The sequence below is a fragment of the Euphorbia lathyris genome, chromosome 3, assembly GCF_963576675.1.
Source record: "Euphorbia lathyris chromosome 3, ddEupLath1.1, whole genome shotgun sequence".
In the NCBI taxonomy this organism is placed as follows: Eukaryota; Viridiplantae; Streptophyta; class Magnoliopsida; order Malpighiales; family Euphorbiaceae; genus Euphorbia; species Euphorbia lathyris.
This window is the reverse complement of record NC_088912.1, coordinates 28420453-28448348: the sequence shown is the minus strand read 5'-3', so window position 1 is coordinate 28448348 and position 27896 is coordinate 28420453. Positions and strand designations below refer to the sequence as shown.

The 27896-nt window shown below is 32.5% G+C and overlaps 1 protein-coding gene and 1 long non-coding RNA gene across 17 annotated transcripts; one reads left to right on the top strand and one right to left on the bottom strand.

The window, feature by feature from the left end:
* Positions 1–519: 519 nt before the first annotated feature.
* On the bottom strand, positions 520–6551 carry LOC136223246 (uncharacterized). 15 transcript variants are annotated; one of them, XR_010685876.1, is made up of 10 exons: positions 6226–6551; positions 5998–6024; positions 5606–5705; positions 5347–5431; positions 5101–5255; positions 4515–4779; positions 4345–4382; positions 4222–4243; positions 3731–4137; positions 520–998 (listed from the first exon to the last, which is right to left on the bottom strand). It is a non-coding gene; the product is annotated as an uncharacterized lncRNA (long non-coding RNA). The 15 variants fall into 15 exon arrangements; XR_010685875.1 differs by having other exon boundaries at positions 5382–5431; positions 6226–6549; XR_010685873.1 differs by lacking the exon at positions 5101–5255 and having other exon boundaries at positions 520–789; positions 900–998; positions 5382–5431; positions 6226–6543.
* A 14704-nt stretch (positions 6552–21255) lies between these two features.
* On the top strand, positions 21256–26058 carry LOC136222843 (probable transcription factor PosF21). Of its 2 annotated transcripts, XM_066010544.1 has the most exons (5): positions 21256–21586; positions 21874–22619; positions 23729–23861; positions 24049–24133; positions 25352–26058. In XM_066010544.1, exons 2-5 carry the CDS (start codon positions 21958–21960, stop codon positions 25735–25737), a joined length of 1266 nt encoding a protein of 421 aa, XP_065866616.1. In that variant the 5' UTR covers positions 21256–21586; positions 21874–21957; the 3' UTR covers positions 25738–26058. The 2 variants fall into 2 exon arrangements, with proteins under 2 accessions (XP_065866616.1, XP_065866615.1); XM_066010543.1 differs by having other exon boundaries at positions 21256–22619.
* The last annotated feature ends 1838 nt before the right edge of the window (positions 26059–27896 follow it).

Below are 27896 nucleotides of genomic sequence, written 5' to 3'. Positions count from 1 at the left end.
ACGCTAATTCAAATTGATTAACAGAATCTTCATAAGAGTCTAAAAGGCATGGACTAAACAGTTCACCGAGAAAAACGTCAGGGATTTTACTGTGTGTTTTTAAAATACAGGGACTAAACAGTGTGTTTTGTCAAAATATAGGGACTAATAAATTAATTACCCAAATAATTAATTAGTAAATTTCATGAGTAAAAATGAAACGTATGATAACTAAAACAGTAATAGTTTAATTGATTCTCATCTGTTGAAATTTAACCCGTAACAGTTAAGATCTTATGTCTTTGTTGCACCTCCACGAATCCGAGGCCAGTATTAGATACGTAAAACTACCATCTTCATTGTAATTTCTGTCGGTGCAACTTACCTTTGACACTCCAAATTATTTCTTATCAATCAAACTCTACAAGTCAATTCAATTTAAGTAGACAAGTCAATTTAAGTAGAAACTACTGCAGCACTTAAATGCTTGGGAACTCAATTAAAAGATGATACAGTGCTGAAGGATGAAGAATAATGAAATACGGGCACGTACAATAATAAGCATAAAAAGAAAATTAAATGAAACAAAATAAGTGAAGAAGTTAGAACATTATTCAATCTGACCTTAAAGAAAGAGGTAAAGGAAAAAAAGACTAAAAAAGTCATTTAAGAAATTAAAGTAACTCAAATTGTCCCTCCTAGATATGACCTCGTGCAATAGATTCTCTAGCTTTTTATGCATGCGAGTAGGTGAGAGGAGTGTTTCAAGTGATGTCGATGATGGTGCTGAAGAATGAAGATAGGCAGAATCTACAATGTGTACCATTCGAGATGTGCGATTAAACGACATTAGAGATTTTCGAACAAACAATGGGCGTCGAGACGTTTTAAAAGTGTAATAACAGCAAAGAGAGTACTACCAGTAGCAACTAAATCATCAATAACAATGTCACACTCTCCATCTCCAACGTTACCCACATGTATCGTTAGACAATCATTCCCATATTCAAGCTCATACCCTTCACATACAACAACAACAAAGTATTAGACCCGAAATGATTCAGGTTGACACTTTTCATATAATATAATTAACACACCAGAAATAGGAATTAGATCATATGATATTAAAATGCATATTAGAGCAGAAATACCTAGCAATTTTTGGGCTTACGCAGGGGAATGAACTTGGAACCAATAGCTAGTTAAATTTAAGGCCCAAACGTATATATTCAAGTTTAGCAGCGACAAATTTAGTATATAAATGTCTGATATTCATACTCCAAACAACATCCAAACGTATATACCAATAAAAGACCATGAATTCTCAAACCTAGTAACCTATGTTGCACAGATACAAACATGGCTATAGAAACGGACAACGGAAACGTTGTTTCTAAAACACAACCTTCATAAAAATAACATTCAAACAGAAAATGATTTTGCCAACAATGACAACTGTATCTTTCTCCATGAATTTTAAAGCTGCAATTAAGGGATCTAATCTAAGCGTTTTTTTTTATCAAATCAATATCATATCGTGATATATAGCTGAGGTAGAAAGGCACATAACCAACAATATGGTAACCAAAGAAAGTGACATGCATGAACACATGAATAAACTATCCTATGTATCAACATTACTGAACAAACTTCTATACTGAACTCCTAATTATGTTACTAAAACATATGGAATATATACCATAATTAATTAGTAGAATCAAATTATTGAAATAAGTGAACAAACTTAAAAAGACCTAATGTAACATTAGGATTGAAGTTTAGCTTTTGTTAGAAGATTATGAAAATAACACTGGTGCTAATTACTCTGAAGTGCAAAAACTGGTAATGTTATATCACAACAAAAAAAAACACTTTCAGGGATGAAAAAAGTCGTCCCCAAAAACCTAAAATTTTGTCCCCTATACTTATAGGGACAATTTTCTCGTCCTTATTTTTTGTCCTTGTTTCCTCCGTCCTTGATTCTATTGGGGACGAAAAAATTAATGTCGTCCCAATTTAGAAGCACGACTGTCGTCCCCACTCTTAAGGACGACTGTCGTCCCCGTTCCTAGGGACGACTGTCGCCCCGATTGCTAGGGACAACATTTCGTCTCCGCTGATAAGGACGACTATCGTCCCCGTTAATAGGGACATCATTTTGTCCCCGTTCTTTGGGACGACTGTTGTCCTCATTTGTAGGGACAACTATCGCGCCCGCTTCTAGGGACAATATTTCGTCTCCGTTCATAAAGACGACTGTCGTCCCCATTACTACTAGGGACATCATTTGTCCCTGTTTTTTAGGACGACGATTGTCCTCGTTCACAGGGGCAACATGTCCCCTTGAGAGTGCTACTATATCCCTATCAGACAAACCCATTCTGTAAAAGATATCTCTAAAATTTGAATGACCTTACAAGAAAAAAAAATGAAAGAAAAGAAAATGTAAGTTTTAGATCCTGTATAATCTATCAACATCCATGAAATGCTTGAGTACTTATCTTAGATATGACAGTGCAATAAATATTACAATCACGTTAAATACCAATTGTTTGATAACACTGGAAAAAAATGTGGAAAAAGATAGTAACATATATATATATATATACTAGTTAAGTTAAGAAAGATTGATCAAATATATATTGAACAAATATGAGTCAATATTACTATCACTTGATAAAAGAATTTTTGGAAAGAAAAAGGTTTATGGCAAAATGATGGTGCTGTACTATCAAGAAAAAATATACCATCAGAGAATAATGTCAAAAAAAATATAATATAGCTACTAGTATACAGCAACATATAGCTACTCTACTAAATGAATTTAATCTACTCTACTATATATACATATATGTTGATGGAATAAACTCCTTTTAGATGGGATCTAGTGATTCATGTTGGTGTCATTAAAATGCAGTTTATGTTTAACAATTTGGTTGGAATTTGATATTTAGAAACTATTTCATCAGTCAGTTTCATTTAGCTTAAGCTTAAATAGCTTCCATTCAAGACATGAACTTAGACAGTAATAAGACAAGGTGCTGACCTCTTTAAATACATGCTATATAAATAGGCTGTCACAACAGAAAATGGAAGAGCTTAATATATGATCGTGAGTGAGCAACTAGTATATTTATTCAACGAGAGCCATTTTCATGATCGTGAGCGAGCAACTCGTTTATTTATTAATGACCTTGGTAATTATGTTCTTAAATTTTGTTCAAAAACATCTCATTAATCATGTTCATAACCTATGAGCTTTAGAACCTACAAAACTAATGTTTCACACAGAACTAGCTAGTTTTGTATTTGAAGAAATAGCTTGCTCATGAACACTAACGGTGTAATCAAGCTTGTTCATAAGCTTGTTCACGAAATTTTGTTCAAAAACATCTCATTAATTGTGTTCATAATCTACAAGTTTTACAACATATAAAATTAAAGTTTCACACCGAACTATATAATTTTACATTTAAAAAAAATCTTATTCATAAACATTAAAATTATATTCAAGCTGAGAAGAATAATAAAAAACTAGTTGAACACGTGGACTCAGATCAATAGCATAAACAATATGAGGCCTTATCACTTAATCCAACATAACTGGTAAGAATTTTGTTTCTTATCACTCAAAATTACATGCAATTCTCCATTAGGCAGATCAACACAAGAACCAGTTCTATAACCAAAAATTCTATAATAAAAAGAATGAGAATAACACTCCAAATTTAGAAATGAATTAACTAATCACCTCAACACCAAGACATCCTTTCACAAATTCAACAACTTGAGCCAGATCTAGATTCAAAGCTACAAATTCAGCAGTGCAAGGTATTATACACAAGGGTATAGTTTCTATAATCTACAACTTACTTTTTGCATCATCTTCTCCTAAAATGTAAGACCCATGCAATTATCGAATTTATGGCTTCTGTTAGGAAATCAATAAATGAACAACTGCACTTCAAATTTAGAAGAAAAGGCAACATTCACTTGCTTAAGAAAAAGCTTAATAATATGTACCGGTATCTCATATAAGAGCATTGCACTTCTTTTCTTGCTTTTTCCTTCCACACGTGCCATCCAACTTACTACTTCATGCTCTCTCTCTTTTTCTTTTGATTCAAAAAGTATTAGTTCAAGTACTTCATTACCACTCTACAACACAAATTGGACAAACTTAATAGAGGCTGATTCATAACAATTAGGCAAGTCAAATGAAACAAGCCCTTATTAACTTACTTGGTTTTTGCACACGAACCATCTGCAATCAAATATTTATGAGATAAGAACCTATTTTCTATGAAATAAAAATGAGCTCATTAATTTGAAGCCAAGTACAAATTAAATTGAAGTAATACTTACTCTGGTCCTGGTTATCTTTTATCAGTTGAATTTGTATCCTGGTTAATAAAGGGGAAAAATCATAAAAAAAAGGGGGAAATTTTTCATTTCTGCAGGTATTTTGATCTTAAAATATGTCAAGAAAAAATCTCACCATTGTAAGGTGTAAGCTTTACATGCTGAATGCTTACCTCATTTATGAAACTGAGATCAGAATCTTGCTCCTTTTCAGGAGACTGGTCTTTCTTTTCTCTTTCAGATTTGAGTCTTGCTCTATCCAAGTCGGACATTTCAGGTCTTTCAAAAGACCTCGGTGATTTAGTACATTGAGCAGGTGTTTCTGGAGCAATTTCTATTTGCTCTAGAGATCTAGCAGCAGTATGAAATCCTGATACGTTGTCCACTTTCTCTCGAGGTTCCACATCTTATAGTGATTTCTATCAATATTCCACTTAGCTGCCAGATAAAATCGAGGAACTCATAAGCAAATTCTGTGTTATTTAAAAAATGGTATCACAATAATAAAGGAAAGCTCATAGATGACTCATGCAATCTTTAATTCAGTGATTAAGGACATGGTATTTGCAAACTTTATTGTACACATCAATCATGGTTTAAAATAGAAAGTAAGAACAATGTTAAGATAATTTAATCATCAATAGTTGTCTTTTGTCAATAATTTGTTAGAACTCTAAATCTGGAATTTCTCTGTATCTTAGTATCTAAATATAAAAGGAGACACAAGAGGCAAAAGGTTACAAGAGAAAGCATTTGCACCTCTCACAAAACTGCAAGAAGAACCTTGGCTGTAGAAATTAGAGTTTATATTTTCTGAAAACCGATATGTAACTCTAAGCCAAGAAATCATGAAATTGTTCTTCATGTTGCATATGGGCCTACTATTACCATTAAAATGCTCTGTTCCTTATCACCTAGGAAATATCATAGCAGAAATACAAAATAAATCAGCTAATATACCATGTTGCATATGGGCCTACTATTACCATTACAATGCTAATATACCATGGTTATTTTGTTGAAGAAAAGGTAAACCTTACTTGTTGAAGACATGTTAAACCTTATTTTGTTGAGTTCAAACTCCAAAATCCTGCAGATTAATACAATTACCACAGTCAATTAAGAAAAACAGCAAAAGAAAAAGATCAATTCCAGTAAATAATCAAACAAAAAAAGAACATACAAGTATTAATACTTTATAAATATTTATTTACTATTCATAATATTCTTATCGCAATAGATTGCTATCTAGGTAGCCAATTACCTGTTGTCACCATAATTCAGTACATAATCATCAACCAGTGTTGTAATCATTCAACCAATTGCAAAACCAAAGCCAGACTAAACTTCTTATTATACTCGGCCTAACACAAAAAATTGAAGAAGGTAAGAAATGACTAAATTGAACAACCAAAGAGCAAATAAAAGAGAAATTCACTCCACTAATCAAACAAAAATTTCAACAATCAGTAAGCAAAGTTACTGAAAAGAACAGAGAAGCTATCAAGATCGATGAACTTATAAGAGAAACAAAGAAAATAGCTTCACATGTCCATATTGATGAGAACATGAACTCACATATGAATTTAGAAGCCAGAAAATAGAAACAAAGAAAACATATTTAAATGTCCATATTGATGAGAACGATGAACTCACAAACCCAAGAAGAAGAAGATCTGAAACCTGAGGAAGAAGACCAATCTCGACTTAATTTCTTGTGGAAGACATAAAATCAAAAAACATCAAAAGCAAGAAGAAATATTAATATCTAATTAGGAGATTCTGGAATTGAATAAACCAAAAAAGAGGAACAGATTGAAATTGACAATGATTTCGAGAAAACCATAGCCAACAAAACCCAAAGACCAGCCTGAATTTTTTTACCTGACGCCATCAAGGAGCTGAACTGAGTCGGAACTATAGATACAATGAAGCACTAACTTGCGACTGACGCGGCCAAATCGGCAGTGATTCGGGAGTAAGGATTTCAATGGAGAAGGAGACGAAATCACTTGCATCCTCTGTAATTGTTCGCTGGAAATAAGGAAGAAGAAAAGGAAGAAATAAAAGAGAGAGGTTTTCATTTCACCATTAAAATCGCAAAAGACACTCGCCAAACGCTACCGGAAACCCTAGTGCAGGAAGAAACTTCATACGTTGTCGTTTAGAATGGACTGTTAGGCTGAAATAATACTAAAAACATTAGGGTATAATTGGAAGCTGAAAATTTTGAAATTGAAATCGATTGATTTCAGTTTCAGCGTTCCTTTTGCCACTCAGAATAATATATTCTATTTTCAGATTGTACCCAATTGTATTATTAATTAGTATTAGAGACAATATAAATTTTTGTCTCCTTTACTAATTTAATAATGTTAATAGAGGACAATACAATATAATTGTCTCTAAGGATTTGTACTTGAAACTCTCTTTTTTTTGTAGTGTATGCTCGATTTGATACCTGATAAACGAATGATGATCATGATAGCCATTGCCAATTCTCGTTATTGATTGTCCAATCTGAATCAATCAAGAATCTCCCAAAAACATTAAGAAAGAAGTAGAATTAAGAAAATTTACCAAAGAGAGAGAACCTATCGATGGAGATGAGAGTTACCGATAGAAATAATGAAACTGCTGACAACCAAGACTGCCAAGGAGAAGGAAGGATTCAAGTAGTGGAAATAATTATCAAAATAGTTTGAGAGAAACAGCAGTTTTATAAAAGTAAACCGGTTGAGGGAGAGTGAAAAGAAATTAGAATATTTTTGAAAAATATGTGGAAAGGACACATAAGCGAAAGAAGCTCTAAATTACTGCCATATAAGCATTTAGTCTATAGATTTAGTATATAGTATAGATAGTGTAGATATGGATAAAAACCATGGTTAAACATGGTAACCATGCCCCACTTACCTAAATAAATGATAAACTTGCCTCATTTCAGCAGCGGAGTTAGAATATAGCAATTTGCAGTTGGCATATTCAATTTTTGACTATTCGAATATAGTAAGCATAAAGATACTTAGCAGAGAAAACAAAGAGAAATAGGAGAAAAAGATTAAACTTGAAAGACCGTAAAAGATTCCTTGGGTAATAATGTAATAAAAAATCAAATGAAGAAAATGAATAGTTAGAAATCAAATGAAGAAAACGATACCGACTTGGTTACCAAAGAATAAGCACCTGAAATTGGGATTGAATGAGATAAGATCCGAGCTTCTTTGAAAAAGCAGCCCCTGGCTTACTCCCTGCTGACAAAGACGAAGAAGAAGAAATTGATAAAAGAGAAAGAAATAATAATTTTCTAATTAAACATAAATCAAGAAAAATTGAAAAGAAATTTCCAGAGAACAGAAGAAATGAAAAATAAAATGAAAAAAACGACATGGAAAATGAAGAAAAAGAGAAGAGCAATTACCATAGAGAACAGAGGAAGTGAGAAATCATTGCATTCCGGGAAAACCAAAATAGAAGAAGTGAGAAATCGTTGCATGTCGGGAAAATCGTCTCCTGGCTTACGAAGAAGAAAAAATGAACAGTTAGAAAACAAAGATCAAGAACAATTGAAAAGAAATTTCTAGAGAACAGAAGAAATGAGAAATAAAATGAAGAAAACGACATGAAAAATGAAGAAAAAGAGAAGAACAGCTACTATAGAGAACAGAGGAAGTGAGAAATCATTGCATTCCGGGAAAACCAAAACAAAAGAAGTGAGAAATTGTTGCATGTCGGGAAAATCATCTCCTGGCTTACGAAGAAGAAAAAATGAATAGTCAGAAAACAATGATCAAGAACAATTGAAAAGAAATTTCCAGAGGACATAAGAAGTGAGAAATAAAATGAAGACTACAACATGAAAAATGAAGAAAAAGAGAAGAGCAGTTACCATAAAATGTTTAACAGTTGGTTATGGTATAGAGAAGCAACCGTGGAAGATGAAGGGATCCCAGTTCAAAAAGGAGAAAACGATTTTAGGTATTCTGAATAGATACAACAAGAAAAGGGAAAGCAATGGTAGATTGAGAACATGGATTTTGGGAACAGTTTATGACCATGGTATGCAAAGCAAAGGAAAAAGTTGTAAAGAAGAGTTAGAATATTAAGAAATTGACACGTCAGCTATAGACCATTCTAAGAGATGACACCTCATCACTATTAACTGCAGATTTAGTATATTGTATAGATGCTATTAAAACATTAGTAATGACAGTCCAACTGAGAAATGACATTATTGACGTCATATTTTGATAACGCGGCAAAAAAAATGCATGCGGCCTTGGAGGGAATTTTTGTCCGGAAAAATGTTCAGTTGGTATATGCAAAGTCAAAAAATCATATTCTCTCTGATTTTCCAACTCAACATTATAGTCCTAACCTATTTCTCTCTTTACATTCCTCTTTTCCATCTCAAATCAAACGAAATCAGGCTAGTAAAAGCCAATCAAAAGTAGAAATCCACCTTCTTCACAAGTTAGTGAACAAAGTGATCCATTTTTGTATGAAGAACACACACGAACAACATCTGGTTTGAGTTCAGCAAAAACGGGAGAAAAAGTGCACATTTCATACATTCCAAGGTATGAAATCGTACCCTTCCTAGATTATCTTCTCATTTATTTTCTTTTTCGCTTATTTTGATACCCCAAAACCTATAAAGCACTGAATCGGGTGCGGACAAGGATGTGGGTGTAGCAAATGGTATTTTTAAAAAATACGAGACACGGGTGCGGCGGGCCATGGTAAATTTATATATAATTATTTACATATATATTAAGTATAAAAACATAAAAAAAAAACCAAATCATAATTAAATTACTATAGTCTATTGATAATATACATAATATTTAGTGGAATTCATTGTTGTGTAGGACCCACATGACAATGAATTCCACTAAAAAGAAAAGTTAAACTATAATAGCTAAAAATCTTGGTATGACTCGCGTGCTTGAGCTTCTTACTATAGTAGATGAAAACAAAAAACAGTAAGAATAGAGAACAAAGAAGGAATAACAGTAGCAGGTGAGTTCGCACCAGCGAAAGAAAGAATTTGAGGAATCGCACCAGAGAAGATGGAAAGAAGAAAAAGAAATTAGGTATGCGGATCGCACCAGAGAAAGAAGAGTTTGAGGAAGGAATCACACTAGAAATTATATTAATAGTTGTGTCCTCAAGTGTCCCCCGTCGTGTCCAATTTCTAAAAAAGCACAGCGGACACATTTTTGTCATGTCAGGTGTGTGTCCAGCTGTGTCTCTAGTGAGTCCATGTGTCCAGCGAGTCCGACACCACCATTTTGATCCTCCGGAAGAGTCCGTGCTTCATAGCTCAAAACAGAGTTATAGAGTTTCGTAGTTTTGCATGTACAAAATAAAGGAATATGCACAGTGACAGATAGTTGGGTATGGTAAAACGTAGAAGCATAGTTTAAAAAGGCTATCGCCTTTGTCGCGAGAGGCGAGAGGCGACAGAGGCGATCACTTGAAGGCAGCTTATCTTCAAGAGGTGATTGCCTCACCCTCTCAGGCAAGAGGCGGTCTGAGGCAAGAGGCGATCGCCTCTTGAAGGTGAGGCGTTAAGTCAACCTCTTTAAAAGAAAGCCCTAATTTATATTAAAACGAAAAACACAAACAGAACAACCCAATAAAATTAAAGGACAGACACCCCCCCCAAACCTCCAACGGCTCTCTCTTCTTCTTCTCCTCCACCACCGAGTTTCTGCTTCCCAACTCGCCGACGACCAGTCATCAAGCACCATCAGTATGTTTTTTCTCTCCTTTCCTCTTTATTTTATCTTCTTTTTCTGTTTAGGGTTAGGGTTTCTGATTCTTCTTCACTCTTAATTTCTTCTTATACTTTCTTTCGTTCCATATAATTGTGCCGCTATGCTGCCAAATTTTTGTGGAAATTTCTAGTTTTGAGATATGCTTTGAATTTATGCTTTTAATTGATTATATTTTTTCTGTTTTGTGGAATTTTATTGTAATAAATTACTTGTATATCATTTTTGTTATTAAGATGTTTTTGTTGAAACACCTTTCTACAAGATTTTGATTTGACAAAATCATTTAAGTTTAATCCATGATTAAGAGACAATTAAAATTAAGTGCATTGATTTAATTGTACTAATCCGTTTGTTCAATATTGAGTATAAATATACATGCAAAAAGAAACAAAGATTAAGACAGGACGAAGTCAGCATGAGAATACAACACAAGCTGAGTGAAGAGCAACTCAACATAAGAGAAGATAAGTCATCTCCAGAATAACAGCTTCAGAATAAAGCTAAACAAAGAAGCTGAGTGAAATGAAGCTCAGCACAGAAGAAGTCTGCTCCAAGCAATAGTTTCTACAGAACGAAGCTGACCATGAAAGCTGAGTAGAAAAAGAACACAGTATGAAACTTGGTGAAAATCGAAGACAGTGATTATCGAAGTAAAGCTGAGTAATCTCCAGGACAGCATGATTGATCCGTTAGCTAAAAGACAAATTCGACAACTGTCTGCACCAATAATAAAAGTCTTGAATTACGCAAAAGCCAAATTCCAAGATGCATGGGTCAACTGTTTTATGCTACAAGACAAACTGCCGCAAGAAAACAAAGACTGTAGGAAGAAGACAAATCTGACATCTGAAGAATTCAGAAGACAGGATTGGCCTGCACATCTGAAGCTGACCAGAGGTTTGTCCCCCAAAAGAGCCGTTTTGGACTCAACGGACAAATCAAATTCAAATGATTTGTTCCTCACATTTCAACTATAAAAGGGACAAGGATATCATTTGGAAGATTGCCGATTTACAGAAAATTACAAGTGAGAAAGATACAAATTCAAAGCACTCAAAACAAAAGAGAAAGCTTACACCAAATCTTTCATTCTTTGTGTAAATGCTAGATTGATTGTTTGTAATCATCTAAAGTGTTCTTTATATTAAAAGGAACAAGTGTGTGATCAATTGTAATATTGAGAGTGTACGTGCTGAGTACTTGGTATTTAGTACTTAGTCGTAGAGAAATCTAAGTGCTGGGTTGTAGCATTTAGTAGGAGTTGAGTAGACGAATAGAGAAAGGTACTCTTGCATATTCAACTGCCTGTAATCGGTTTGTGCTCTACCCTTAAAGAGCTCAGTATTGGATTCTAAAAGCTCGGAGGATTCTGGGGACTGGACGTAGGCGGAGAGGCCGAACCAGGATAAGTGATACTGAGTAATTTCTAACACTCTCAAATATATATGTGTGCTTGTGTTGCTTGTAATATTTACTCAGCATATAAACTGTTAGAAGCTGACACTAAGTAAATTGGAGTGCTGAGTTGGAAGCTGACCACATAAGTGTCAATTCCTAACTCTCAAGTAAAACAGTCTTAGTCAGCATCTGACTAAAGCTGTCTTACATTAAGTTCGGCCAAACTGACCTAAGCTGAGTTAATAAACTCACCAAAATAATTAAGTCAGCAAGATTAATTAGCGAAAAAATTATATTAGTTCCTAACCCCCCCCTTGGAACTAATCACACGGGACCAACAGTTTTCAATTGATTGAATTTTGCAGGTGTTTGGAAATGAGTGGTGGTGCTAGTGCTACTGATTCTACTGCATCAAAAAACCCGAATGCAAGAGCGGATCCTTGTTGGAAGTATATGACGCTAAATAAGCCACCTTCTATAAATGATCTCAAGTGTAACTTTTGTGATTTTGTCTCCAAAGCTGGAATATGTGGAGCTAAGTATCACATTGCTGAAGGAAATACTAGTGTTCAGGTGTGCCAAAAATGTCCACCTCATGTGAAAGAAGAAATTGCTAATTATCTTGCACCTAAAAAGGCGGCACGTAAATTGGTGGAAGATGTAGATATCACCAATTTAGATAGTTTTGGGGATGATGAGACGGAGCTGGATTATCTTGGAGAGTCTGATAATAGGGGTGGAAAGAAAAGTCAGTCTAAAATTCGTATCCTGAAGAAACCAAGGGTGAAGGGTCCAATGGATGTATTTTTCAAACAAGATGCTGGAAAGATCGTGAAAGACAGAAAGTTGAGACAAACAACAATGAATGAAGCTTGCAAAAAAGAGTTGCGAGAAAAAGCTTGTGAGGATATAGCTATGTGGATTTATGATGCAACAATTCCTTTTAATGTTGTAAATTATCCTAGCTTTGCTGTGATGGTAGAGTCTGTTGGATAGTATGGTGTTGGGTTGAAGCCGCCTACAATGTATGAACTTCGAGTTCCCCTTTTGAATAAAGAAGTTAACAAAGTGAAGGATGAAATGAAATCATATGAAGAAGAATGGGCAAAGTATGGATGTTCAATTATGGCTGATGGTTGGACAGACAAAAAGGAAAGAACTTTGATTAACTTTTTGGTTAATTCTCACAAAAGGGACTGTTTTTATCGAATCAGTTGATGATTCTGATTGTTCCAAAACCGGAGAGAAGTTGTTTGAATTGTTTGATAAAATGGTTGAAAGAATTGGAGTGCAGAATATTGTTCAGTTTATTATTGATAGTGTTGCATCAAATGTACGTTAATATTTGATATGCGTACGTCAATCTTTTAGAAGTATCAGTGCTTCATAGGTTAAAATATGGTTGTTTAAAGAGAAATATTGTTTGAAGCATTACTCTTGTTTGAAGTATTGGTTGAAATATAATTGTTTTTTGTCTATTTATTTGCTCTTGTATGTTGTGTTTTGATATAATTGTATGATTTATGCGTATAGGTTGTAAAATGGCTGAATTCGTAAAATTGGTCATTCATCGTGGAGGCATTGAGAATTCACAGAAGAAGATATAGTATATTACCTTTTTCTATTTTCATTACAAGACATTGGTTTTGCTTTAGGGTATGTTAATACATGTCAGATTTGGTACGAGATTTGGGGATTGCGTGGGAATTTAAGGTTACATACCCTAAAGCAAAACCAATGTCTTGTAATGAAAAAAGAGAAAGGTAAACAATGCATGTCTCCTCAACTATTTTGGTTTGACCACCAACATATACCATGTTTTCTTCTATAAACTCCTAGTGCCCTTCATGATTAACGACTAATTTCACGAATTCAATCATTTTTACAACCTATACGCATAAATCATACAACTATATCAAAACACAACACACAATAGCAAATAAATAGACCGAAAACAATCATATTTCAATCATTAATACTTCAAACAAGAGTAATATTTCAAACAATATTTCCTTTCAAACAACCATATTTCAACCAATAAACTCCAAACAAGTAAACAAAAACTTAACTTGTAACTAATTTCCCTAAGTTCTACCATACCCAACTATTTGACACTGTACGTATCACCTTATTCTGTACATGCAAAACTATGAAACTCAACAACTTTATTTGAGGAATCAAAATAAGTGAAAAAGAAAACAAATTATAAGAAAATCTACGATTTCATACCTTGGAACGTATGAAATGTGCACTGCTTCTCCCGCCTTTGCTGAACTCAAACCAGATGTTTTTCTAGTTTGTTCTTCTTAAAAAATGGATCACTTTGTTCACAAACTTGTGGAGAGGATGAATTTATACTTTTGTTTGTCTTTTACCGGTCTGCTTTCATTGGATTTGAGATGGAAAAGAGGGATGTGAAGAGAGAAATGGGTTAGAGTTGTAATGTTTGAGTTGGAAAATGAGAGAGGAGATGACTTTTGGACTTTTCATTTTCCAACTGAACGTTTTTTTCGGATAGAAATATCTTCAAGATCACATGAGTTTTTTTGCCACGTTATTAAAATATAAAGTCATTTCTCATTTGGACTGTTATTGCTAACAGTTTAAATCACATGCTACTTGTTTGCAAATTTTCTCACATGGTACTTATTTCAAAAATTCTAAACCACATAATTTATATTTCAAAACCAGTAAACCAATGTAACCACAAGATTTATTTTTATACTTTTCTTAAAATAAAATAAAATATAAGAAAGTATAAATTGCTATAATCTTTAGTTACTATTTTAAATTTATAATAATATTTAATTTTTTTATCCAAATAAGAGGACATAGTCTTGAGGTGTATGCTTGAGTTAATCTTAAATTAAGTTCAAACTATATTATGTCTCTTCAACTTGTTCAAATTCATCCTTTGTTCTCTAAATTTAAGGCATATTTTATTAGTCACTTCTGCATATTTAGAGTTACATAATGTGCCTTTTTTATATTGATGTTGTATAATGTGTGAATAACACATATATGAGACCCGTGATTTGAGTCTAATGAGAAGTTGTAAAAATACTTGTTCTTTATTATTTAAGATTTGCGTGTCTGAAATTAGACAGAAAAATAGTACTTTAAACAATTTGAAGTAGCTAATAGTTTGTCCTTTAAATTAAGGGGACAAAGTGATAAAAGTAAGGAGACATTATGGTTTAGGCACAATAAAAAAAATAAACTTTCATTAAAAGTAATCTTACTTTGAAAATTTAAATGTGCATTTTATATTACTTCATACTGCTTTTTTGTATACCTATATTTAATTAATACAATGATAATATAAGGTTACAATTATGTATAATTCAATTATAAAAGCTCCCATACATGACTGGTTATTATAAGGAAAGCTTTATTTAAAGAAAAGACTAGGGGGGAAGTAGTATACTCCAAAAACAATATGGACCATGTGAGTCTTGTGTATATTTTTATTTTATTGAGTTGTTAAAATAGATTGAGACTGTACGAGAAATTTTACAGTACTCCGGAAGTACTACTCCCGACCAATGAAAATCATTTTTGAATCCCACTACATGAACAGATTGGTGGAAAGAAAACTATATATTTATGTGTCATGAATTTATTGGTCGGGAGTATTACTCCAGAAGTACTCTAAAATTTTCCGAGACTGTTACCCGTAAATTAAGCAAATTAAGATTAGTAGGAGCAATCTTAACATTTTAAAGGCTCTAGTTGAGGATGATAATAAATTGTAAAATATTTAAAGTTCACGAGAATTCGAATCGATGGGGTGGGAAATCCTCAAAATATTTGGGGATGGAGTTGAGGGGAGAGATTTTGCCTCTGAAATCAAAATGTTGGTGAGGGAAAAGAATACTATCTTGACCCAAATAAATCCTCATGGGGTTCCATTGTATATTATATACTTAAATAATTATAGTATTATAATTTGTAAATAATTATAATATTATAATTTATGTTATATTATATAATTATAATATCCAAGAATGATGTAGAATTAAGAACACATTTTGTTAATGGTGTTGAATTTATGATGCATGAAAGGATATAATTTTATATTTGTTAGGGATAAAGTGTAAAACTACCCATCCGTTTAGAGCCAGAAGCAATTTTACTCCTAACGTTTAAAATAGTGCAATTTTATCCCTAAGGTTGGCAACCAAGAGGAATTTTACCCTAACGTTGGCAAATTGAGTCAATTTCAAATATTATTATAAAACACAGTTGTTTTGTTCCTTATTTTGTACCAAATGCATATCAGTTCGTTTAAAAAAAGTTTTCATAATTTCTGTGATTTAATAATAGAATTAAAGATTAATATTTATAAATTCGGTGAAATATTTTGAATTTTTGTCATCCAACTTGTACAATAGATAGTATATTTTTTATTTTTTTTTTCATATCTAATTATATGTTTATGATCTGTTACTAATTAGTGTAAAATGACTCTCATGTAAGTGTAGATTATAAGATTAATAACCGAGAAAACAATTTGATAAATTATTTCTTAAATTGACCCAACTTGTCAACATTAGGGGTAAAATTGCTCTTGACTATCAATGTTAGAGGTAAACTTGCACCATTTTAGATATTAAAGATAAGATTGCTCATGACTGTAAATGTTAGAAGTATTTTTGCACTTTATCTCTATTTGTTAGCATATTTTATTTTAAAATTTGTTATCTTTTTTTGTTTATTGCATACTACCCGATTTGCTATTATATATCGACTAGATGGCTACCCTCGCGTTGCTTCGGGAGGGAAGTTACGCACTGCCCTAATTGAAATAAAGACACTTATCATTACATCTATTTGGATTCCCAAACTAAAATTTCAAAATTAATTAGAACCTTAAAGTATCAAAATCATCAATCAAGCCATTGAATTTTATAAAAATCATCAATTGAGTCTCATTCTATTCTAAAATAAGAAATTGTGACTATTTGATATTGACGGTAATAATTTCTATGTTTGTTCACAATAGTTTAGGGAATAGAGTCTGAAATTATTCAACCGAATGATTTTCGATGATGTCTCAATTAATGTTTTTTTTTAGAATTAGGGTTCAATTGATAATTTTTGGTTAGTTTAAGGATTTTATTGATGATTTTAATAGTTTAAGATCCTAATTGATTTTGAAACTTTGGGAGTCAAATAGATATTATACCAAATAATTAATAACAAATGGAAAGCTACTATTTTGAAGTTAATGGTATGACAAGAGTATCTTTTGGATAGATGGGAAGAAAGAGAGGAGGAAAGTGGGAAAAAAAAGGAAAAAAGAAAGAGAACGACATCGTTTTGCTGTTAGGTCTGTAAGGATTTTTGAGTAATTTTGAGGGTAATATTGTAATATAAATTAGAAGGGTAAGATTGGAAAATTTGTGGCACAAATTATCAAATTCTACTGTTCATATTCTTCAATTTTATACGTATATATAATTAAAAAAATTCGTTTTTAGGTCATTTAGATGTTATTTTGTTAGGAGAGATAATGAATTTTTAGAAAAAAAAAGCTTAAAAGCTTGTGATTTTGGAAAATACAAAATGTGGTTTTATGGTAAAGGTCGTTTGGAACAACTTTAATTCTTGAATAGTTTCATTTTGAGGTTGTTAACGGTCATTTTGAGGAGTTAGTTAAAATTGAGTGGCCACCAGTATAAAAAATTGTAAAGTTCAGTGGTCATACCGTTAAGAATTGAAGTTCAGTGGCCACAATGTTAAAATGATTAAAGTTCAATGGCCATGGGAGTAATTTATTCTAAGAATGAGATAAGGAAACAAATAGTTAAAGTTCAGTGGCCATGGGTGTAATTTTCCCTATCACAAATGCAAAACCGACACCGTTTTGCTATTCAGTAGTTTGGGGAAAAAATGAAAAATAGCAAGGACAGATAAAGAAACAAGTTGTAAGGCTAAAATTGGAACATTTTGAAAATTTTTAGAAATTGCACTGTTCATGGCTTTCATTTTTATAAGTATACTAGAAAGTGACCATTGCTTCGCTTCGGGAAATAATTAATTTAAATTGTGTTACATTGAATTATAAATTTTAACTTGGTTAGTAAATTAATTAAATAATTTGCAACTTGAGTTCTTTAATAGTGCAATTTATTGTAATTTTAGTTAAAATTTTGTTTTTTTAGAAAAGTTAAAATATGTTAAATGTAACGAATTATTTTCTCATAAAATCCTGGTATATATATTTTTTCCTCAAAATATCAATTATAAGGAAATCTCACAATTTACCGGCTAAAAAAATATTTTAAATAGTTTCTTTTTGGTAGAGAGAATGAATTGGATTAAAACATTTTGTGCCAAATTTTTGTATAATATAATGAAATAAGTCTATCAAAATAGATTCGAAGTTTTAATGGAAATTTCAATTTAAAAAAATAGCATCATGTTAGCCTTAACATTTATGAAATGATGCAATTATAGCTCTGGGTAATAGATCTTAAATCTAAATTGATACTATTTCACAAACATTGAGGCATCAAGATCTATTATCAAGACCTATAATTGCACAATTTTACTACATATATTAAGATTAAAATTATCTTATTTTATTTATTGAAATTAATGTAAAAAAAACATTATAATTATATTTCAAAATCTATCATTTTTATCATTATTTTTTTCTTTGAAATGATTTGAAAAATTTGTATACTAAAGGTAAAAATGTTTTCCATTGATTTGAGTTGATAGAAAAAGCTAAGTAAATTTAGGAGAGATATAGAGTTGAGAGCAAGAGAAAAAACATAAAAGAGAATTAAAAACATGAAGCAAGTTTTGATTAAAAAATGAAGCAAGTGTCATCAAAAAAAATTGAAGCAGGTGAATATAGAAGGGAGGAAAGATAAACGGTGTCGTTTTAGATTAGGTGGGTACTCAAAATGAAAGAAATTAGCAAGAAGAGTATTGTGATAGGAGGGTAAAATTGGAAACTTAAACATGAAAATACTGGAAGGTAGTAGTGGAAATGAGTGGATTGAAGTGGGATTTGGAAGGCTACAAAGGGGAATAAGTTATAGGGGTAAAATTGGAAGTAATTGAAAAAAAATTCAATTGAAACACTGTTCATTTCTATTTATAAGTATATATAATAATATAATATGCATGTTGCTATATTGTAATTAATAGCCTATATTGTTAAGTTTAAGTTAGTATGGTAGGTTGTTTGCACATTCTTTAATTAATCATATTATTGTGGTTATAAACCAAAGAATTGAAAAAATAGAATAACCGAAATTGGAGCCCTAGGCTCATGCCTATTTTGTTTCCCTCTAAGGCCGCCTAGGGGTGCACAAAATATAACCAATCCAAGTCTATTCATATATTTTTATTCTGATATTTTTATCCAATGGATTGTGTTAACCCAACCTATATAAGAGACATTTTAATTTGATTAGATTGGTTTTTAATTTAAATATTTTTAATTTAAAATGAGAAAACGAGACAAGCAGAAAAACAAGGGTATTGTTATATACCGTAATATTTTTTCCACCCACCGCACTCTTTTGACATTTATGCCCTTGTCATAATTTTTTTATCAAAAACCAAAACTTTTTTTTCGTCTCTTTCTCTCACAAGCCTAAAAACCCGAATTGGACGAAAATGGACCCGAGCATTCCCGAAGACCATGATTTCGAACACGAGGTAATCCTACGATATAAATTTAAATTAAAATTTCGTTTTTTGAATTTTGAATTTTTTTTTTTTGGCCTAAACGGGCAGCGCGCACCGTTCCACCGTACGGATGCGCCGCTCGTTCCGCCGTAAGGCGGAACGAGCATGGCTCTCGTTCCACCGTACGGTGGAACGATTGCGCCTTTCGTTCCATCGTACGGTGGAACGAGAGCGCCGTTCGTTCCACCTTACGGTGGAACGAACGGCTGTGCCGTTTCCACCACGGGTGGAAGGGGCAGTTCGTCCGTTCCACCCGTGGTGGAAACGGCACGGCGATTTCGTTTACCTTATATTCATATGGGTTCCGCTTCCGATTCGGAGGCGGAACCCGTGATTTCTGAGTAATTTAAAAAAAAAACTTAACGGAGATTTCATGAAGCCTTTACCCGCTCCTGGCTTTGGCGGCATGTTGTTTTAGGTCGGGTTTTTTGAAAAACCAAAAAGCTAGAGAGGATTTGAGATTTTTGAATTTTTGAGTTTAAATTATGAGGAGGGCAAAATTGTCAAAAAAGTGCGGTAGGTGAAAAAAATATTGCGGTATATAGCAACCCACAAAAACAAAGAAACAAGAAAAAATCACGTAACTGTTTTTTTTTCGTTTTTCACGTTTTTCTTTTTTTATTTTTTTTTTCTTTTTTTTTTCTTTTTTTTCTATCTTTTCTGGTTTCCTTTGCTTGTTTATCATGATTTTGAATTTTTTTTTTTAAAAAAAAAAACTGTTTAGTTACTAATTAATTGAGATAAAAATTAACTTTGACCCTAACAAATTATTTAGGGACCAATTAAGTAAGATAAAGATCAAATTACTAATTTAATTCTAAGATGCAAATAATTATAATATTTTCAGGAAATAATCATGTTACTGAAAATTTGAAAATATTATTTTGACTGTTATCTAACTGTCATATGATAAATTTTTTTAATTGTGTCAGTAACACGTTAAATATTTTACACATAGTGAATATTTGAAAAATATGATATGAAAGTTGAATAGGTATTTCATTAGTCTCATAAACTTGCTTAAATATCGTGATTAAGTCTCTAAAACTATAAAAACGTTATAAAAGTGTAAAAATTAGAAAATTAATATGTTAATAAAGATTTAGAATCACCAATTCGGGTTTGATTGTTTAAGTTTTGAATTTTTTTCCAGGTTTAGAAAAATTGAAATGTATATCATTTTAAATAAGTTTAGGGAACAAATTGATCACTATAAGCAAATTTAAGATGCTAATATATCACTTTAAAAAATTCTAGTGACAAATAAGTTAGTTTAAACAAGTTTTGGTAGGATTAAAAAGGCACTTTATAAGTTTAGAACAATAAATTAAGGGGTTGAAATATTAAGCTTTTATTTATATATAAAAGGTATGCCATATATGTACCACTATTAGATATAAAAATATGCTTGGTATGTTTTTTATTTTTTTTAAATAGAAATAAACAATAGAGACCATTAAAAAAACTTTTCATTTTATTTTATTTTATTTGCGGTTGCAACAAGCTACAGCTTCAAGAAAAATGAAACCGGTGTTTGATACACCGGTTTTATTACAAAAGTAAAAACCGGTGAATACCGGTTTTATTTAACCCTGTCAGATTTTCCAAAACATTACAGTTACGGTTTTTTTAAACTAAACCTTTTTATTATAATTATTTTTAAAAGACACATTTAAAAAAGAATTATCCCATTTTCCACCTCCCTTCCTCCTTAAAAACAAAAATTACTTACCTTCCTTATTTAAAAAAAAATGGAAGATTTATTACCTTCCTTGACCGTCCATTCAATTCAATGTCCCAATGGGCATGTAATCAGCAATATTATTCACCACACTCGTATCTAGCGTATTCATCTACACTCATATCTTAGCATATTGGAAAAAGCCACGTTTCACGGAAGTCAAAGATGAAGGGTATTTTCGTCCAGAAAAAAAATACAATAATATTTGGATAAAGAATCCAAACAGTACCTCAAAGAAGCTTCTTTTTCCATATATATATGTTTTTTATGTGAAAATTGCAATGAATCAATGGGTATATAAAAAAGAGGGGTAATGGTAATGGTAATGGTGGTGCAGGTGGTAATGGAGGTGGGGAGGGTTTGCATGTGATTTGGTGAATTGGATTCGGTGTGTGTAAAAGCTGAGGATTCTCTGGTTTTTTTCACTTTTCCATTTTTAAATTATTCTGAGGAAGATCTAAACGACTGAAATAAAGTCAGATAGAATTCATGTCTGGTTTCCCCCCAAAAGTTTCCTGATTTTCCTGCAATTTTTCTTTCTTGTTCATCCCGAGGAGCTCATTTTTGTTTTCTCGCCTCTCTGCCCTTTTTCTCTCATTTTTGGGGCTTTCTTGTAAGTTCAAATCTTTCTGTATCTTGTAATTTTTTCTGTTTGTTTCGAGCTTTCTTGTTAGTTAGATCTCCATTTTGTATTGGGTTTTTCTTGCGATCTGTCTGTTTAATGTAGTTTGTGTATGTGCTGCAAATCAATGTATTGACTAATCTCTAGCTTGTGAGGGTTATTTTTTTATTTTCTAGGGCTATTTGTTATCTTCTGTTTGTTCTTGTATGTTTTCTGATTTTGTGTAATTGGAATCAAGCCCATAGTTCAGAATATAACCTTCAGTTCTCGTTTGGTAGAGCTTGTAATTTCTGTAGTAGGGTCTTCTTTGCGGAGTTTGTGTTTGGACGCTGTACCTTTGGTAGGGTTTGAGACTGCAATAGATGGAAAAGGATAAAACCCCAGGCCACAGTGGTGGTTTACCACCCCCAGGTCGTTTCTCTAGTTTTTCACCACCTCCGGGTTCTTTTAATGCGAAACCTGAGCCCTCATCCTCTGTGTTTCCTCCAATGGTTCCGGGTACTAACGCAGACTCTAGTCACTTTGGACATGGATCCGATTCTAGCCGTTTTAGTCATGATATTAGCCGAATGCCTGATAATCCACCTAAGAATATGGGGCATCGACGAGCTCATTCTGAGATTCTTACTCTTCCTGATGACCTTAGCTTTGATAGCGATCTTGGCGTAGTAGGTGCTGCTGATGGGCCCTCTTTTTCTGATGAGGCCGAGGAAGATATTTTTGCAACATACCTTGATTTGGATAAATTTAACTCATCATCAGCTACATCGTCCTTTCAATTGGGGGACTCATCGGCTCCAATGTCAGCAGCACAGGCGCCTGCAACCATGGATGTTAGTGCAGGGCCTAGTGAAAGACCTAAAATTAGGCATCAGCACAGCCAGTCAATGGATGGTTCTACCACTATCAAGCCAGAGATGCTAATGTCGGGTTCAGATGATGTTTCTACTGTGGATTCTAAGAAAGCAATGTCTGCTGCTAAGCTTGCTGAACTTGCTCTTATTGATCCTAAACGTGCGAAAAGGTATTATGTCTTCTTTTAACTATTTATTTGTTACTCATTGTCTGATATCTGATATCTGTAATTAAGATTTTAGCTGTTATCTGAGATTCTTTTGGTGCATGGATAGCATCATCTTGTTAACATTTATTTATTATATCTTAACTAAGCAGCACAGTGGTAGCATCCATTTACATCATGGGGGCTTGTTTTTTGGGTTAAATGCATCATTGGTCACTGAACTTACATGGTTGTCTCAAAATTGTCACTCAACTTCAATTTGTCTCAATAAAATCACTCAACTTTGAGTTTTGTCTCAATTAGGTCACTCGTTGATTTTAGTGGTTAAAACGCATCGAAATAATGACATGGGTGACACGTCAATATGAGTTAACTCAAATCTCTGACCGAAATGAAATGTGACAGCCACATGTCGGGTATTTTTATGAAAAAAAACTAAATTTTAGTTTTTTTTTTCATAAAAATAATCGACATCAGGTGGCGCATACGTGGATGTCATGTGTCATTTCAGTTAGAAATATGAGTTGTCTCATATTGACGTATCTATGTCATCATTCCAATGTTTTTTAATCACGGAAATCGTCATAGTGACCTAATTGAGACAAAACTCAAAATTGAGTGATTTTATTGAGACAAATTGTAGTTGAGTGACCATTTTGAGATAACATGTAAGTTCAGTGACCAATGGTGCATTTAACCCCTTGTTTTTCATGTTGTCAATTTTTTGGGGGGATGATGGAGTAGAGTTGTCATGTAGAAAAATTTCCTTGGGAGATTAACTGTTCCTAATAGAGTTAGTATCCACTTGTTTTGTGAACGGTTTGAATTGAATTTTATTACTACTGTGTGTATATATAGCAAGGAAAATTCTTGGTTTATATATGCAATGGTTCATCCTTATACTCATATATAGAGTTTGCTTTCCTTTCCAGTTTCATTTTAAGATTATGATTGCTGTTTCCCTTACTTGGCCTTATCCATGAGGGATTATCTCCCTCTCCAATTTTACCCTCGAATTATCCTTATTGTCATGCAAAAATTGGGAGGAAAACGTATTGAGATTTTGTGGTTTTAAATAGATATCTTATGTGCTTTCCTCTGTCATATAATAGAATCTGGGCAAATCGGCAATCAGCAGCAAGGTCAAAGGAAAGGAAGATGCGATATATAGCTGAACTTGAACGAAAAGTTCAGACCCTGCAAACAGAAGCAACATCATTGTCTGCTCAGTTGACTCTATTGCAGGTAAGGCATATCAGATTAACACGCTACGCATACTTTTTTGTGAATGTTTGTGTGACTTTATACTTATGCATATTTTAGCCTATGATATGTATCCTGTTTGTTGGATTACTATGCCTATCTGGATATATGATGCTTTTAAAACATTGAATACCGATGTGACAGTTTCTTTGTGGTCCTTTGTTGCCAGAGGGATACAAATGGTCTGACTGCTGAGAATAGTGAACTCAAACTGCGCCTGCAAACAATGGAGCAACAGGTTAACTTACAAGATGGTAAGGAGCTCCTATATCCAGCAAAATAATCCACTTGTTGTTTGCTTTGGTTCCTTCATTGTCAGTTTACTTATTCTGACTTTTATGGGGAAAAGTACTAGAAAAAAAAAAGCCACACTACACTATTATGACCTTAGTTAAATTATTTGTCATATATTCTTCTAAATAATAGAGTATTTTACAACAAGACTCAACAATTTGATGAATGCTAGAAAGAAACAAATGTGTATGCTTATATGTGTACATTTTCAATGTAATCAGGGGTTTGATTGCTCCTCCCTGTGTACTTTCTTTACCCTCTTTCTATTCTTTCTATTCTTCCTATTCTTTATTTATTTATTTATGTTTGCTGTTCTGTTCTTTTTGTTTATTGCCTGTTATATTGAAAATGCTTTGGGAAGAAAGTTTTCTTTCTTTATCATTAATTTAAATTGTATCTGGTTGTTAATTGGCATTTTGACATTTAGTGCTTCTATAGTAAAATTGAGGCATTGTGATCCGCATTCTGTCTTGCTGTGAATTTGCTAAGCTCGACACTTCCTTTTTAACTACCACTAGTGCATTAGAACATTATTACAAAGCAACCGTTTCCTATTTCTGTTGTCTGCAGATTAGGAAAGTAATGATAATTTTGTTTTCTCTTAGGTGACAGAGACATGGCTAATTGTTAGTTTCCTAGCACGTACTTAAAATACATTTCAGTTGAAGATGTTCTGAGTGTTAGTACTTGGACTTGAACATATGGTTGTGTTTTTTGAGTGTCAACTGAGTCAGCTTATTGAATCAGGAAAGGAATTTATTAAGACTTCTAATTGATCAATTGATTAGTATTAATGATTCTTGAAGTAATAAAAAGATGTTTTATAGCACTCGGGCTTGATATCTAAATTGTGCAGGTTTTGGTTTTGGTTTAAGGCCTAGTACATGCTTTATCCAAGTAAAAAGCAACCAAGCATCTTCGTAATTTCATTAGCTTGTTAAAACATGGGTTATAAATAGATGGATTCTGCAGTATCATCTGTCTGGTTATAGTTTAGTTTGGTATGCTGATTATAGCAAATCTTAGCTTGAAAATTTCTTCATTTTGGCAATTTAAATCATCGTGTTAGTGCGTGCTTGATAACATTTGTATTTGAATATTTTGTTTGTAGACAGAAATTTATGCTACTCTGCTTTCTTGTACCAGTCATAATAAATTTCTTTTTCTTTTGATAATAGCATTAAATGATGCATTGAAAGAAGAAATCCAGCATTTGAAGGTATTGACCGGACAAGCTATACCAAACAGTGGACCAGTGATGAACTTCAACTCCTTTGGAACGGCGCAGCAGTTTTATCCGAACAATAACTCAATGCATACCCTTTTAACCACACAGCAATTTCAACAGCTCCAAATACATTCTCAGAAACAGCAGCAACATCAGTTTCAGCAGCAGCAGCAGCATCAACTGCATCAGCTCCAACAACAGCAACAGCAACAGCAACAGCAAGAACAGCAGCAGCAGCAGCAGCAGCAGCAGCAAATCGGGGATAAGATGAGAGGTATGGCTGCTTCTCCGAACCAAAAAGATAATATGTCAAATATGAACCCTTCACCAAACTAGTGAAAGAAGGATTTTGGTTTATCAGTTGAACAAGGAGGAGTTTCTACTTGTTGTAAAATCATAGTTGCAGTCGGTTTTCGGATAGGTTGTCTTTCCCTCAGTTTCTCATCCCATCCTTAGAGCTTTCATTCTATTCCATTCTATTAATTTTATTTAGATTTATATTTTAGGCAGTCCAATTTGTTGTTTAGTTTGAACTGGGATGTGATAATTATATGGTATAGTTATGTATCTATGGTCTCTGTACTTGGCCAAATACTTCGATTGACCCTTTAATTTTTGGAGATGTTTTATTAGACTCCTGAACTTGCTTAAAAGACATGATTAACTCTCTACGTCATGATTGGATAAGTTGAAGCACTTCATTTAAGCAGATGATCAATATGTCACTTTAAAGCAAGTTTAAAGAGTCAAGGTCATTTTAAACAAATTTAGGAAACTAGTACGATATTTCTGACGATCTTGAGGTTTACTGGACTATCTAGTTAAGTGGACTCCTGATGAATTAGCAGCTTTGGTTTGCTGAGACTCGAACCCTCAGATTCTCTCGAATTGTACGAATTATACAAAGTTTATTATCAATTTTATTAGGGATAAGGTGCCAAAGTAGGCTTAAGGTTTTTGGGGAAGTACCAATTTAGGCTCAATGTTCAAAATAGCACCAATATAGGTTTAATATTTACAACATAATATCAATTTAGGCTTAATGTTTACAATATAGCATCAATTTAGGCCTTACGTATAAAATATATGTACATCACCAATATAGGCTTAACGTTTACAAAATAATACGAATTTAAGTTTAACGTTTACAAAATATATCCAATTTAAGCTAAACGTCATAATTAAATTAACCATATTATATTCTTTTCCTATTAACTTTATATGATCTTATATTTGTTTTTCATCAACAATTCCATGACTCCTAAATTTCATGGCTCATGTAATAAATTACAAATTTACAAAGAAGCTATAACAAAATAATTAAAAAAAAAAAATTGAAGATCAGAAATAATAAATTACAATAAATTGGATATAATAAACCTTTTGATGACCTGAATGAACGGAAGAAGAAAATTCTGAGGCTTCACGAAATCAATTTTTTTAAGATAATTTTTTGCCACGATCGACAATCGTCTTTCAAGATACAACAGAAGCGTAAATCGAACTCTAATGAGTTATCACTGAAAATCTAAGAAATTGGATGAATGAATCGAACCAGAAATTTAGGGAGCTGAACGAAATTTGATACAGAGGAAAATTTTCAAATGAACTATTTATGTGATTCGAATGAGAAACAAATCACTCTTATATATAGACTATTGGAACGTTTTTTTTTTCTTTAATTTATTCAATAATTAATTCATTTAATATAGAATTAATTTTCTAAAATAATTCATGTTAATAACAATTAAAATCAATATAATCATTAAAACGTTTGACATAACTAATAATGAACATTTATTCTATTTAAATCCTTTAATGTGATTTAATTTTCCAGTCACTGTCATTCATAATTGAAAAGAATTCTAACAATTTAAATTTCTTCACTCCTCAACTGATTAGTAGTTAATCTTCTATGTTGAATACGGTTGCATCAATTAGAGCAGCAAGTAAAAAAAAATATATATAAGGAATTGTGATGTTAAATGTAAAATTCAATTATTGACTATATAATATATATCATTCCACAATGTCAGCAAATTCAACTCTACATACTCAATTATTTAATATATAAAAAAAAATTAACTATGATACAGTAAAAGTTGGACATTATACCCCTACCAAAAAAAAAAGTTGGACATTATACTGTTAAAAACATAAAAGTAGATTCAATGTACTTGTGAGAAATTTTCTAGCAATAAAAATTGAATATGCTGTACTCCTTCAGTTTTAAAATAATTGTCACATTTAACTAAATTATACGTATTAAGAAAATGATTAATTTGTATTAAATTTATAAAAGACGGACTGAAATACCTTTTATCTCTCTTATTAATAATCATCATTTTTGTGTCACTTATTAAATGAGTGTTGCTACTTACCGCCTCCAAATTGCCTCTTACCGCTCCCATTTGGACATTTTTGCCCTTTGAAAAGAAAAAATACGCCAATTTTGGTCTAGGTGGGTGTCAGATCCGCCAAGCCAATGGTCTGGG